This window comes from Palaemon carinicauda, chromosome 1, assembly GCF_036898095.1.
Source record: "Palaemon carinicauda isolate YSFRI2023 chromosome 1, ASM3689809v2, whole genome shotgun sequence".
Lineage (NCBI taxonomy): Eukaryota > Metazoa > Arthropoda > Malacostraca > Decapoda > Palaemonidae > Palaemon > Palaemon carinicauda.
In genome coordinates this window covers 135,372,563-135,384,290 of record NC_090725.1, presented here as the reverse complement: position 1 = coordinate 135,384,290, position 11,728 = coordinate 135,372,563, and the positions used below count along the sequence as shown (strand labels likewise).

Below are 11,728 nucleotides of genomic sequence, written 5' to 3'. Positions count from 1 at the left end.
ATCCAGGTTCGAAGCATAGTACAAGACTTTTTCCAAAGACCACGTGATGGCCTTTGGTGGGGCTGCAGGTTTGAGTCTAGCACATGCTTTCGGAATCTTATGAAAAATTTCACCTGAGAGGTCCACCTCGAAGGCATACAGAAGTAATTGTAGTAGAGGCCAGGCCTTGTTCGTGGAGGTGTATGAAGAATGCAAGACAGAAATCTATCAATATTTCTGTCGGTTTCCTTTCTTTCACAAAGGTCACCCATTTCTTCCATGACGATTCGTACTATCTCCTAGTAGAACATGACTTGTACTCTTCGATGAAGTCAGCTTTATCTCTTGAGATTCTGAACCTTTTGCTCGCCGCTAGGGCGAGAAAATCATGAGATGTAGGTTGTTGGTTCTCGAGGATGAAGTGTAGACAGTCGACTTCTGGATCGGTTGGGACAGCACTGGATTTGGCAGTGGAAACAGCTTCAGATTCCACTCTAGGACTAGAGGAAACCAATTGCTCTTGGGCCACTTGGGGACTACCGCCGCTGCCGTCCCTCTGAAGGATCTTAGCTAGTCAAGGACTTTCAGCAGGCAATTGGTTGGTGGAAACAGGTAAATGTAATTCTATCTGTTCCAGTCTAGAGACATGGTATCCATTGCTTCTGCTTGAGGGTCCAGGTAAGGGGCTACGTAACGAGATAGTTTCTTGTTGTCGCTCATTGCGAAGATGTCGATCTGCAGTTCTAGGACTTTTCCTAAGATGAAGGAGAAAGAGTCTGTGTCCAAGGACCATTCTGTCTCTATGGGCTTTCGCCTGCATAGAGCGTCTGCCATCACATTGCGGAACCCTTTTAGATGAACTGCTGATAAGTGCCATCTCTTCTTCCTTGCCAGGTAGAAGATGGATAAAATCACATTGTTGATGTGAGGTGATCTCGACCCTTGTCGATTAGACCCTCACTATCACTTCGCTGTCCAGGACCAACCTGATGTGGGTTGATCTGTGAGGAGATAGTCTCTTCAATGTCAGGACCACTGCCATAGCTTTCAAAATGTTGATATGAAATCTTTTGAATTGGCGTGACCAAATCCCTTGCACCTTCCTGTCGTAAGAATGACCTCCGTATGGATCACTACCTAGGGTTGTGGTGGTTGCAGGGGAACTATCCGCGCTAGACTCTTGGCTGTGGACCACAGCTTTAATTGTCTGCGCAACAAGGCTGGAGTTAACCTTAGTTGATCCCTTCAAGCATTCGATGCGTATTTCCTCCAGACTTCCCTTTTAAACGAGACTTTAGCACTGGGTCTGTCACTGCTGCAAACTGTAGAGAACCCAAGACTCTTTCCTGTTGGTGTTTTGAAATCCTTTTGTAACGGATTAGTCTCCTGACAGATCCCGCTATCTCTCTCCTCTTCTTGGATGGAATGGAGAGGTGGTGTGACTTTAAGTTCCATTGGATTCCCAACCCCTGGAACTGTTGAGCTGGAGTGAGACGAGACTTCTTAAAGTTGATTTTGAAACCTAAGTGTTCCAGAAGCTGGATCACTTTTTGCGCTGCCTGCAGACGAATAATCTTGGATGCTGCCCATACCAACCAATCGTCTAAGTAAGCTACCACTTGAACACCTTCGGTGTGTAGCTGTTGAACAACTGTGTCTGCTAGCTTGGTGAATATCCTTGGGACTGTGTTCAGTCCAAAAGGCATTGCTCTGAAGACAAACTACTTCTTCTGTAGTCTGAATCCTAGGTAGGAGAAGAGGCAACTCATCGGGAGATGCCAGTAAGCATCTGCCAGATCTATTGAGACCGTGAACGCCCCTTTTGGCAGAAGGGTCCTTATGTGTTACAAAGTAAGCATCCAGAACTTGTTGTTCTTGATGAACTTATTGAGTGGAGACAAGTTAAGAATGACTCCGAGTTTGTCTGAGTCTTTCTTCGAAACACAAAACAGCCTTCCCTGGACCTTGATGGACTTCGTTTTCCTTATCTCCTTCTTGGTCAAGAGTTCTGAGATATATTCTTCCAACAAGGGGGTGGAGGGTTGGAAGAATTCTGGAAAACGGGGTGGAAGTTTTCTCAATTTTCTGGGTCCATTCGTAATTAGGCTGTGGGCCCAGGGATCGAAGGTCCGGCGATCCCGAAAACGATGGAGTCTGCCCCCTCCTGAAACCCCTCGTTGCTTGGGGGGTACTGCAGATTTTTCTCCGCGACCACGTCCTCCTCGGTCCCGAGAGAAGTTACCTCTTGTAGAACTTCTCCTAGAACCTCTTCCTTTCTGGCTGAACCAAAAGGAAGTCGACTGCCTCTCAGAGGTAGGGTTACACACCGGTGACTGACTTACCAGCGGCTGAGGGACCATCTGAAGGTGGTCTGAGGCATTGTGGTCATGGTCAGGGTTGGGACTTGCGCAGGTCTCCGCAGTCTCCTTGCCCTCTTGTTCTTGGGTAGTGGCCTCCTTCCGTAGAAGATTTCCTCTTCGAGGACATGCCCCATTTTTGGAGAAAGTTCCTGTTCTCCGTCGCTGCCTTCACAATGACCTCTTGAACTAGATCCTGTGGAAAGAGGTCTTTACCCGAGATATTCGAGGTAATCTACTTCCTTGGTTCATGCCGGATGGTCGCTGCCACCAGGACGAACTCTCTGCAAGCTCTCCTCGCCCTGAGGAAAGCATAAAAGTCCTTCTCAAGGGTACCCATGTGAGACTTGGCTAGGAAAAGGAAGATTTCCGGGGCATTATGCTAGCTCGCACTTAGTTCCAAGCAGTTCTGATGAGAGAGGGAGGCCGCAAGGCTTTCCTTCGACTCCTGTTCCTTCTTCAGAAGATGGTCTGGCAACTTAGGAAGGTTCTCGTTGAACTGCTGTCCTGCGATCTCTGGGTCTAGTTTGGAGACGGAGAAGGTTAGGTGGACATCCTTCCACTTTCCTTCATTGGTAGGCAGTGTGAGGGAGAATGGCTTGCATTCTTCCAAAGTCGGTCAGGGTTTTCCCTCGTCGGCAGCTTTGACGACCGAGTCGAACGCTTTCTCTGTAAAGGGAAATGAGATCGAGGAAGGGGCAAGAAAGGTAGCATGTTTTTTGCTCAGTGCTGACACTTTAGAATTCGAATATTAGGCTCCCTTCAGGGAGAAGGAGGGCCTGCGCCTTATCATGTTCAAACACGATAACATCCTTAAGAACCGTTTCTTCTCGGGTCACACTTTCGTCCTGCAGTCTCACATAGCACACGGGATAAGTAGGGAAGTTAGGCCAGAACTCGAGGTCTTCAACCGGCCTGGCTCCCAGCTTCTCGGAAACGAATAGTTTCCCATCCATCATGGGCATGTGCTCCGCGTACCTCCAGGGATTGGATTCGGAGCAATGAGGGAGATCAGACACTCTAAGGGGCTTCTTAGACGTGCCCCTGGCGGTTCCAAGATGGTCAATTTTCTGCATGTTTCTTTGCTGCGGTCTGAACAACTCCTGCATAGCCTTCTGCTCCTGCTTGAACGACTCCATCATGAGTTTAAGAGACAGCAGAATCTCTTCACTTGCATTGGCCTGAGCAACAGGTTGTGGAGTCGGTGCAGAGGACGTTGATGGTAGTGACTAGTATGCAGCTACAGGAAACTGAGGGTCTTCTGCAGCTGTCGAGAGGGATTCCTCTTCCTCCACGAGGGGAAGATCCTCATCCTCTTCAGGGATACCATGCAGCAGGTTTTGTTCCGTGTCAGAGGACACTTTTGACATCCTCTCTTGTTGGATGTCCATGTCCTCTTGTGGAGGATTTATTTTTGCTTTATTTTTATTTTTTTGTTTTTGCCAAATCCTGTGTGAGAGAGAGAGAGAGAGAGAGAGAGAGAGAGAGAGAGAGAGAGAGAGAGAGAGAGAGAGAGAGAGATATTGTGTTAGCGAGCGAAAGTAGTTAGGTTAACGATCGTTTGTGGTGAGAAAGACTGTTGGTACAAATGAGATTGTTTGTTTACATTTTTTAGTTAGGTTACGACAGTGGTGAATGTTTCGGAGCGAATGCTTTTTTGATTGGACTGCAGCATAAGGCAGTTGTGTGAGAGCTGGATTATATATATATTTTTTGACCAGCGTGGAAGTGTTTTTTAATTTTCAAAGTAAGTACAGTTTTGTTTATCTTTGCTTGTCGTGATTGTGAATGATAGGAACAATTTATTATTTATCTTTGATTATAGTGCGATAGTTCAGTTAGCTAGAAGTGTTCGTAAGTGTTTTTCTTTTTTATTTTGGCAGGCTGCGATTCCTCCTTTGGAGAGACCGAATTTTGAAAGTGGATGTATTGTTGATGACCTGGCCTGTATTAAGATTTTGTTTGTACTGCTCATTTGACTGCTCAACTTTTGACGACCTGGCCTGTGATTGATTTTGGTATTAAGACTGCTCTTTGGATTGACGATTGTTGATGACCGGCCCGTTTACTTACGATTGATGATGATGATGATGATGATGGTGGTGCTAATAATAACCACGACCCCAATCAGGGAAGTAGTTGTGGCGAATTGCCACCCAATGAACTGCTGAACACAGAGTTGTGTGCCGTAAAGACAGTCCGGCTTGTGTGTGGCGACCGTGTTGGTGTACCATAATATTTATACAAGAAATTCATATATATATTTATTTTTGGTGTTGGTGTGTGGTATAAATTAAGTTTGTTAGGATTTTTTGCGTTTATTTGAATGGTATTTATCTTTAGTGTTAAGTTTTGATTAGTTTAAGGTGTTAAGTTTTGATTGGTTTAAAGTATTTATTTTGAATGTGGATGGTTTATGATTTATTTTAAGGTTTAAGAATTATAGTTTTAAGGTTATGTTTTGTTTTGTTTTGTCCTTTTGTCCAAGAGTCTGGTTATAGATTACGTAAGGGGAAAGTTTGTTTTGTGGAGACCATTGTCAGTAAGTGTGATTCAGGGTGTGGGGCTTGTTTTTTAAACATCCCGCCACATTATTTTGGCGCCCGAACAGGGACTGCCGAGGTGGGATAGGAAGCCGGACTGTTGGACGAAGGACAGAATTTAGATATAAGGTTGATGAAAAATGGAAGGTAAATTAAAGGCTTTGGAGGAGGAATTGCGGCTGAGTAAGGAGCGTGAGGAGAGGTTGCTAATAGAGAATGAGAGGTTGAACTGGGAGAATGCGGCGATGCAGAAGGAGCTTAGGGAGTTAAAGGGGACAGTAGAGAGAGTGGAAGAATGTGTTGAGATGAGGATGCGAGAGAATGAAGAACGAATAGAGAAACGAATGGAAGATATGATGGGGCAAGTCATGGGGATGATGAAAACTATAATGGGTGAAGGTGCAGTCGGAGGAGTGTCCTCAGCTTCGGGCAATGGGTTGGTAGTGGAAGAGAAGGATAAGGTAGGTGATAATGGGAAAGGAAGTGATAGTGATAGTAGTAATAGTGATGGTGATGTTGAAGATAAGGGAATTAGGCATAGTAAGGATGAGCAGAAAGGTGAGAGGAAAGATGAAAGGAAAGGTAAAAGTGATGTGAAGAAAGGGAAGAAAAAGTATCAGGCTGATAGCAAGGACGATCGTGAATGGGTGAAAGTGGTAAGTAAGAAAAAGGGTAAGAAAGGAATGGTTAAGGATAGGAATTTAAGTGTGGAAGTGGATTCATTATATTCGAATGAGGAAGAAGGTAACAAGGGAGTAGACAGTGATGATAGCAGTGAGAATGAACGTGATGTGTGTAAGACTGTGTTTATGAGAGAGGTACCTCGGTGTGAAAGGTTCAATGAGCATAGCAGTAGGGATGTATATGATTTTTTCAAGGAGTATGAGAGGTATTGTCAGGATAAGTATGGTGATAGTAAAAGAGTTTGGGCTAGGGAGTTAGGAGAATATTTGACTGGGTATTTGTTGACGATGTATGGAGTGATAATGAGTGTAGGGGACGTTGATTATGAAAGTGTGAAAACGAGAATAATTGAGCAGATAAAACGTATGAAAGGGAGTGTTAAGTATAAGCGTAAGAATGATTTTGATGAGGCAAGGATGAATGCAGGAGAAGCGATATCAATGTACGTATGTAGGTTGGAAACTTTAGCTAGGAAGAAGTATGGGGATGAAGGTATAAATGAGAATAAGGAGTTAATGAAGAAGTTTTTGGCTACTGTACCCGAGAATGTGGCTGAGTTTGTTAATTTGAAACGGAAGGAGAAAATGAGGTGGACGAAAGAAAGATTGACATGGGATGATATTTTAGAGATAGTTGAGGATTACGAGTTGGATAGATGTATGAAAGAAAGTAAATCTGTGAGTGTAAGAACTGGAATGGAGGAAAGTGTGCCAGAATTTGTTAGTTTTAGAGATGCTGTTATGAGAGGACCGATGAGGGTAGCTGATAGTGTAGTAGATAGGAGTGTTAGGGCGAGTAATGTGGGAATACCTGTAAGGACAAATGAAGGGTTTAGGCAAGGGAATCAGGTTTGGAGGGATAGGAGTGCTAGTGCACCGCAAGATAGGTCAGGTAGTTGTATCCGTGAAGAGAAGTGTTATAGATGTGGGAAAGTAGGACATAAGAAGAATGAATGTAGATGGGCTCTTGGTGCTTGTTTTGGATGTGGTGAGGTAGGGCATAGAATTAGCGAGTGCACGAAAGAGAAAGGGGTAAAATGTTATCGGTGTGGTATGACAGGGCACATAGCGAGTGGATGTCGGAGTAATCGTACAAATGTGATTTGCGGTAATTGTGGTAAGGATGGTCATTATGCTAGAATGTGCAAGGAGCCACGGGGTAAGTGTACTGAATGTGGTGCAGATGGGCATGCAGCTAGGGTATGTAGGAAGAAGGGAGTAAATCAACCAGGATGTTTGGGAAACTAGAGTGTAAGAGGGTTCAGCTGGGTGAGTCCTCGAGTGTGTGCGGAGTGAATGTGATGCATGTTCGTGAAGGTTTACTACATGAAGACGTGATGGGTGAAAGAGCTTATGACTGCATGAGTGCAAAAGTAAATTTTAATGGAATAGAGCTAGTTGGTCTGATTGATACTGGTTGTGGTGTCAATTTAATGTTTAGGAATGCATACGATAAGATAAGGGATGTGTGTGAATTTAGGGGGTGTAAAGGTGAAGTGAAAGGTATCGGTAATTTAAGTATGTCTGTGCAAGGAAAGTTGCGTGAAAATGTCATGATTGGGGGGCTGATGATGGAAGATAATGATTTTTATGTGGTTGAGGGAGTAAATGACAAATACGATGTGTTGTTAGGTTATAACTTCTTGAAAAAATGCGGTATGATTGTACATCCTAATGTAAATATGATAGAGATGAAAGTTAAGGGTAAATTTTGTGGGGAATTTTATTTGAATGAAGATGGTAGTGTATGTACGAAGGTATGGAAAGGTGTGCCGTTAATAGCAAAAGAAGGTGTTAAATTGTCAAAAGATGCGAGTGAGGTTGTCAGTGTAAAAGTTGCATGGCCGAATAGTCTGGGAATTGCCAATAGTGACAATTGTGAATATGTAGTGGAAGGTTCGGAAGCAAGAAATTTGGTGAAAGCAAGTGTGCATGTGTATGATGGTATTTTGAATTTGCAGGAGCCGAAGGTGTATGTGAGCTTGTTGCCGATTGTAAGGAGGAAGAGAATACGGGGTATACGTGAGGGTGATTGTATGGGATGTATGTATACGTTGGTCAATGTAGAGGATGAAAGGTATGTTAAATTGAGACGGGTTATGACGGGTAAGATAAAGCCGGAGGACGATTGGGACTATGAAAGTTTGAAAGAAAGAATTAATGTAGATGAGAATATAAGTGAGGGGGAAAAGGAACAATTGTATAGGATGTTATGGGATAGACGGAGAGTTTTGAGTCGCGGTGACGAGGATTGTGGGGGATCAAAGCTGCCTGAATTTAAGATAGTTCTTAGTAATGATACCCCCATATATCAGCGTCCCCGACATTTTTCTCCGCCTATTGCCAGAGAAATAGAAGAGCAGTGCAAGGAGTTAGAGCAAATGGGTGTAATAGAAAGGAGTGAGAGTGCCTGGAATAGCCCTATTGTACCTGTAAGAAAGCCGGATGGAAGTTTACGGATGTGTATTGATTATAGGAAGGTGAATGAAGTAACTGTTAAAGAACGTTTTCCGATGAATGTAGTGTCTGACTGTGTGTATAAGATGCATGGTATGAAAGTTTTTACAAAGTTAGATTTAGTTAGGGGCTATTACCAGATGCCTCTGGCAGAGGGGAGCAGGCCCATTACGGCATTTTCAAGTAGAAATTGTCATTATCAGTTTAAAAGATTAAGTTTTGGCCTTGCTAATGCGCCTGCTGCCTTCCAGAGGGCGATGAATGTAGTTTTGGCTGGGTTTGATAGACAAAAGGTGACTGTTTTTATTGATGATATTTTGATTGCTAGTGAGACTGTTGAGGAACACATGCAGTTGCTTGAAGCAGTATTAGAACGGTTGATAGAAGTTGGGGTGAAAGTTAAGCTTGAAAAGTGTACATGGTTGGCCGGGGAGGTGGAATTTCTTGGGCATGTGGTGAGTGAATCGGGTATAAGGAAGAGTGAAAAGTTTGTGAGTAAGGTGAGAGAGTTTCCACGTCCTCATACGGTGCGTGAGTTGAGAGGGTTTCTTGGGTTAATTGAATTTGGTCGGAAGTTTGTCAGAGATTGTTCGGGAATAGGGAAGCCTTTGAATGAGTGGACAGGTAAGAGAAATAGTACGAGACTGAAATGGGATGAGCGCATGATTGAAGCATTTGAAAACTTGAAAGAAGAGGCTGCGAGAGACGTCACTTTGGCCTTTCCCGATTATAGTGAACATGCGAGTATGCTAGAGTTATATACGGATGCTAGTGGGATTAGTATGGGTGGGTGCTTGGTTCAAATGCAAAGAATAAATGGAGATGAACAGTTGAGAGTGATAGCGTATGTAAGTAAAGCATTTAATAAGGCTGAGCGAAAGTATTCCACGATTGAAAGGGAGTTGGCTGCGATAAGGTTTTGCGTGAAAGCGTTGAAGGTATTTTTGTATGGTGTGAAATTTATTGTGCGTACTGACCATCAGCCCCTAGTGTACATGATTAGGAAAGAGTCTGTGAATGCTAGAGTTGCGAGGACAATAGAGGATTTGAATGAATTTGACTTTAAGCTAGAATATGTACCTGGAAGTAAGAACGTGATAGCAGATGCGATGTCAAGAATGCATGGTAAGATAGAAGAGAGTAGCGAGAATGATAGTAATTTTGAAAGGTTGCCGGAAGATTTAATGGTGGTACAAAGTTTTGAAGGGGATGACATGGTGTATAAATGTATTTTGTGTGGGTTAAATAAGGTTAAATTGAAGGGTTTGAATAAGGATATACCTGCTAGTATAGATGAGCTTAGAATGAGTGTTAGGAATGAAGTATCGAAAGAAATGGCATATAAGGAGGAGGATAGTATGCTTGAGGGTGAATTGTTATCAAAAGTATTGTTGGTAGTAAGTATGTTATATGGTGTCACTGTTTATTTGTATTTTGGGTGGAATCGTCCGATGCAGTACCGAGCAAATAAAGAGATTGAAAGGGAGTATATATTGAGGTTACAATGTAATGAAAGATGTTGCAAGTTGTTGAGTAAGAAGGAGGATTGTCTGAGTGACTTGAATCCGAGTGGTATGAGCATGGAAGATAGCGAAGATGACCATGGGTGTGATAAGGATGACCCTATTGATAGGAGAGTAAACATTTGTATGCATGGTGTAAAAGGAAGAATGATGACGTATGTGGGTATAAATGAGAATGAATACTGTAGTTTAATTGATACAGGTGCACAAGTGTCATTAGTGAATATGTCTGTTATCAAGGAAATAGAGCGGTACAATTGGGAAGTGAAAAGGCAATGTACGAGTGTGAGAATTCATGGGATAGGTAAAGGAAGTTTGCTAGTTTGGGAAGAAGTGCGTTTGAAAGTAAAACTGGGAAGTATGGAGGTGGAACATAATTTTATTGTAATGGGAGAGAAGGAGATGCCTACTTGTTTTTTGATAGGAATTGACTTTTTAAGATTGCATGATTTATCAGTTGATATTGGTAGTGGTTTGCTTCTGAAGAATGGATGTGAAGTAGTTGTGATAGAAGATAATAGTGTATTTATGGCGAATTTTGTTGGCATGGTTGATATTACGAGGAGTGAGGATGATCTACTGACTAAAGAGGAGGTGGAAGAAATGCAAGATGAATGTGAGGAAATTAAAAGGTTACGTGAATGTATGTTGAATAGTATTGAGGTAGAAGAATGGCCGTCTGATTTAGAGGTGTATAAGAAAGTTAGTAAGAGACTTATTGTGTGTAAGAATATTGTTTATTTTCTACATAAAGGAATGGATGAAGATATATATGTTCCTGTGTTTCCAATGCATGCAGCAATAAGTATGTGTATGTTAGTGCATGACAGATATGGGCATATGGGTAAGAATAAATTATGGGAATGCATGCGTGAGAGATTGTTTACACCTGGGTTGAGTCAGATATGTAAGGATGTAGCGACTACGTGTGAAGATTGCCAGAAAGGGAAGTATCAGAGAGTGCATGCTAATCCGCCTGTTTTGAGATTACGTATGAAAGAACCATTTGAGATGTTTGTGATTGATTGTGTTTCGTTGCCTGTGACTGCGAGAAGACATGTGGGAATGATTGTTATGGTTGATCACATGAGTAAATTTACCTATGCAATACCCATCAAGGATAAACGGAGTGAGACTGTTGCAAGAATGGTTGGTCAAGTGATGTTGCCGATGTGTGTGTGTAAGCCTGTGAGAATGTTAAGTGATAATGGCCCTGAGTTTGTTGGATGGGAGTTTGAGCAGATGTTAAGAGAATGGGGTATTGAACATGTGTATTCGACTCCTTATATGCCAAGTGCGAATGGGTTGGCTGAAAGGACTGTAAGAACATTAACTGAAATTTTGCGAATGATGAGTACATGTGGTAATGATTGGGATTTGTATGTTGGTAGAGCGTTGTGGGCTTACAATGCAACAGTGCATAAGAGTACGGGTATGTCTCCATGTAAGTTTGTGTTAAATTTTGAAAAGATAATAAGACCGAGGTTGGGTGTGTCGGAGGATGATAGAGATGTGTGGAGGAAAGCAAATAAGAGGTTTGAAAGCTTGAAAGTTGGTGAGAGAGTGATGAAAGAAGTAATTGAAAAGGGTAGAATGAATGTAAATAAGGTGCGTGATAAATTTGAAGGTCCCTATGATGTGTTAGAAGTTGGTTCGAGTGGATTAAGTTACGTTTTGGGTAAGTTGTGTGTGGGTGGTATTGTGGAAAAAATTAGGGCCCACCACAACCAGTTGCGTAAATGGAAAGAGATACCTGAGTATATCCAAGAGAATGGGATGAGTAAATGGTTGAAAAGGAACAAGGGTGAACCTAGTATGTATGAGGACTTAGGTCTGGAAGGTAAACAGTTAGTGTTAGTAGAATATAAGAAAAGGAAGAATACAAGAGCTTTAAGTAAAGATGAAAGAAGGGAAAATTTTATAAGTAAAAGTGAGAATAGAAATAAGTATGACAAGGGTGTAAATGTGCAAGTGTGTCTGGAAGATAAATGTGTTAATACAGATGAATCATGGCTGAGTATGAATGATACCTATAGTGTGTGTGGCTTTTCCTTAGGTGATGTAAAAGAAAGGATGACGAATGCGAGAATGAGAGACAGGGGAATGATAAGTAGCATGAATGAATCTTTTGCTAAGGTTGAGAATGTTTTTGATGAAATGGATGAACTGTTTACAGAAATGAGTGT

General features: G+C 42.3%; 1 protein-coding gene across 1 annotated transcript; it reads right to left on the bottom strand.

Moving 5' to 3' along the window:
* Nucleotides 1–1,211: 1,211 nt before the first annotated feature.
* LOC137614666 (uncharacterized) lies at nt 1,212–1,685 on the bottom strand. The gene has a single exon (XM_068344383.1). It carries the CDS (start codon nt 1,683–1,685, stop codon nt 1,212–1,214), a length of 474 nt encoding a protein of 157 aa, XP_068200484.1.
* Nucleotides 1,686–11,728: the final 10,043 nt, after the last annotated feature.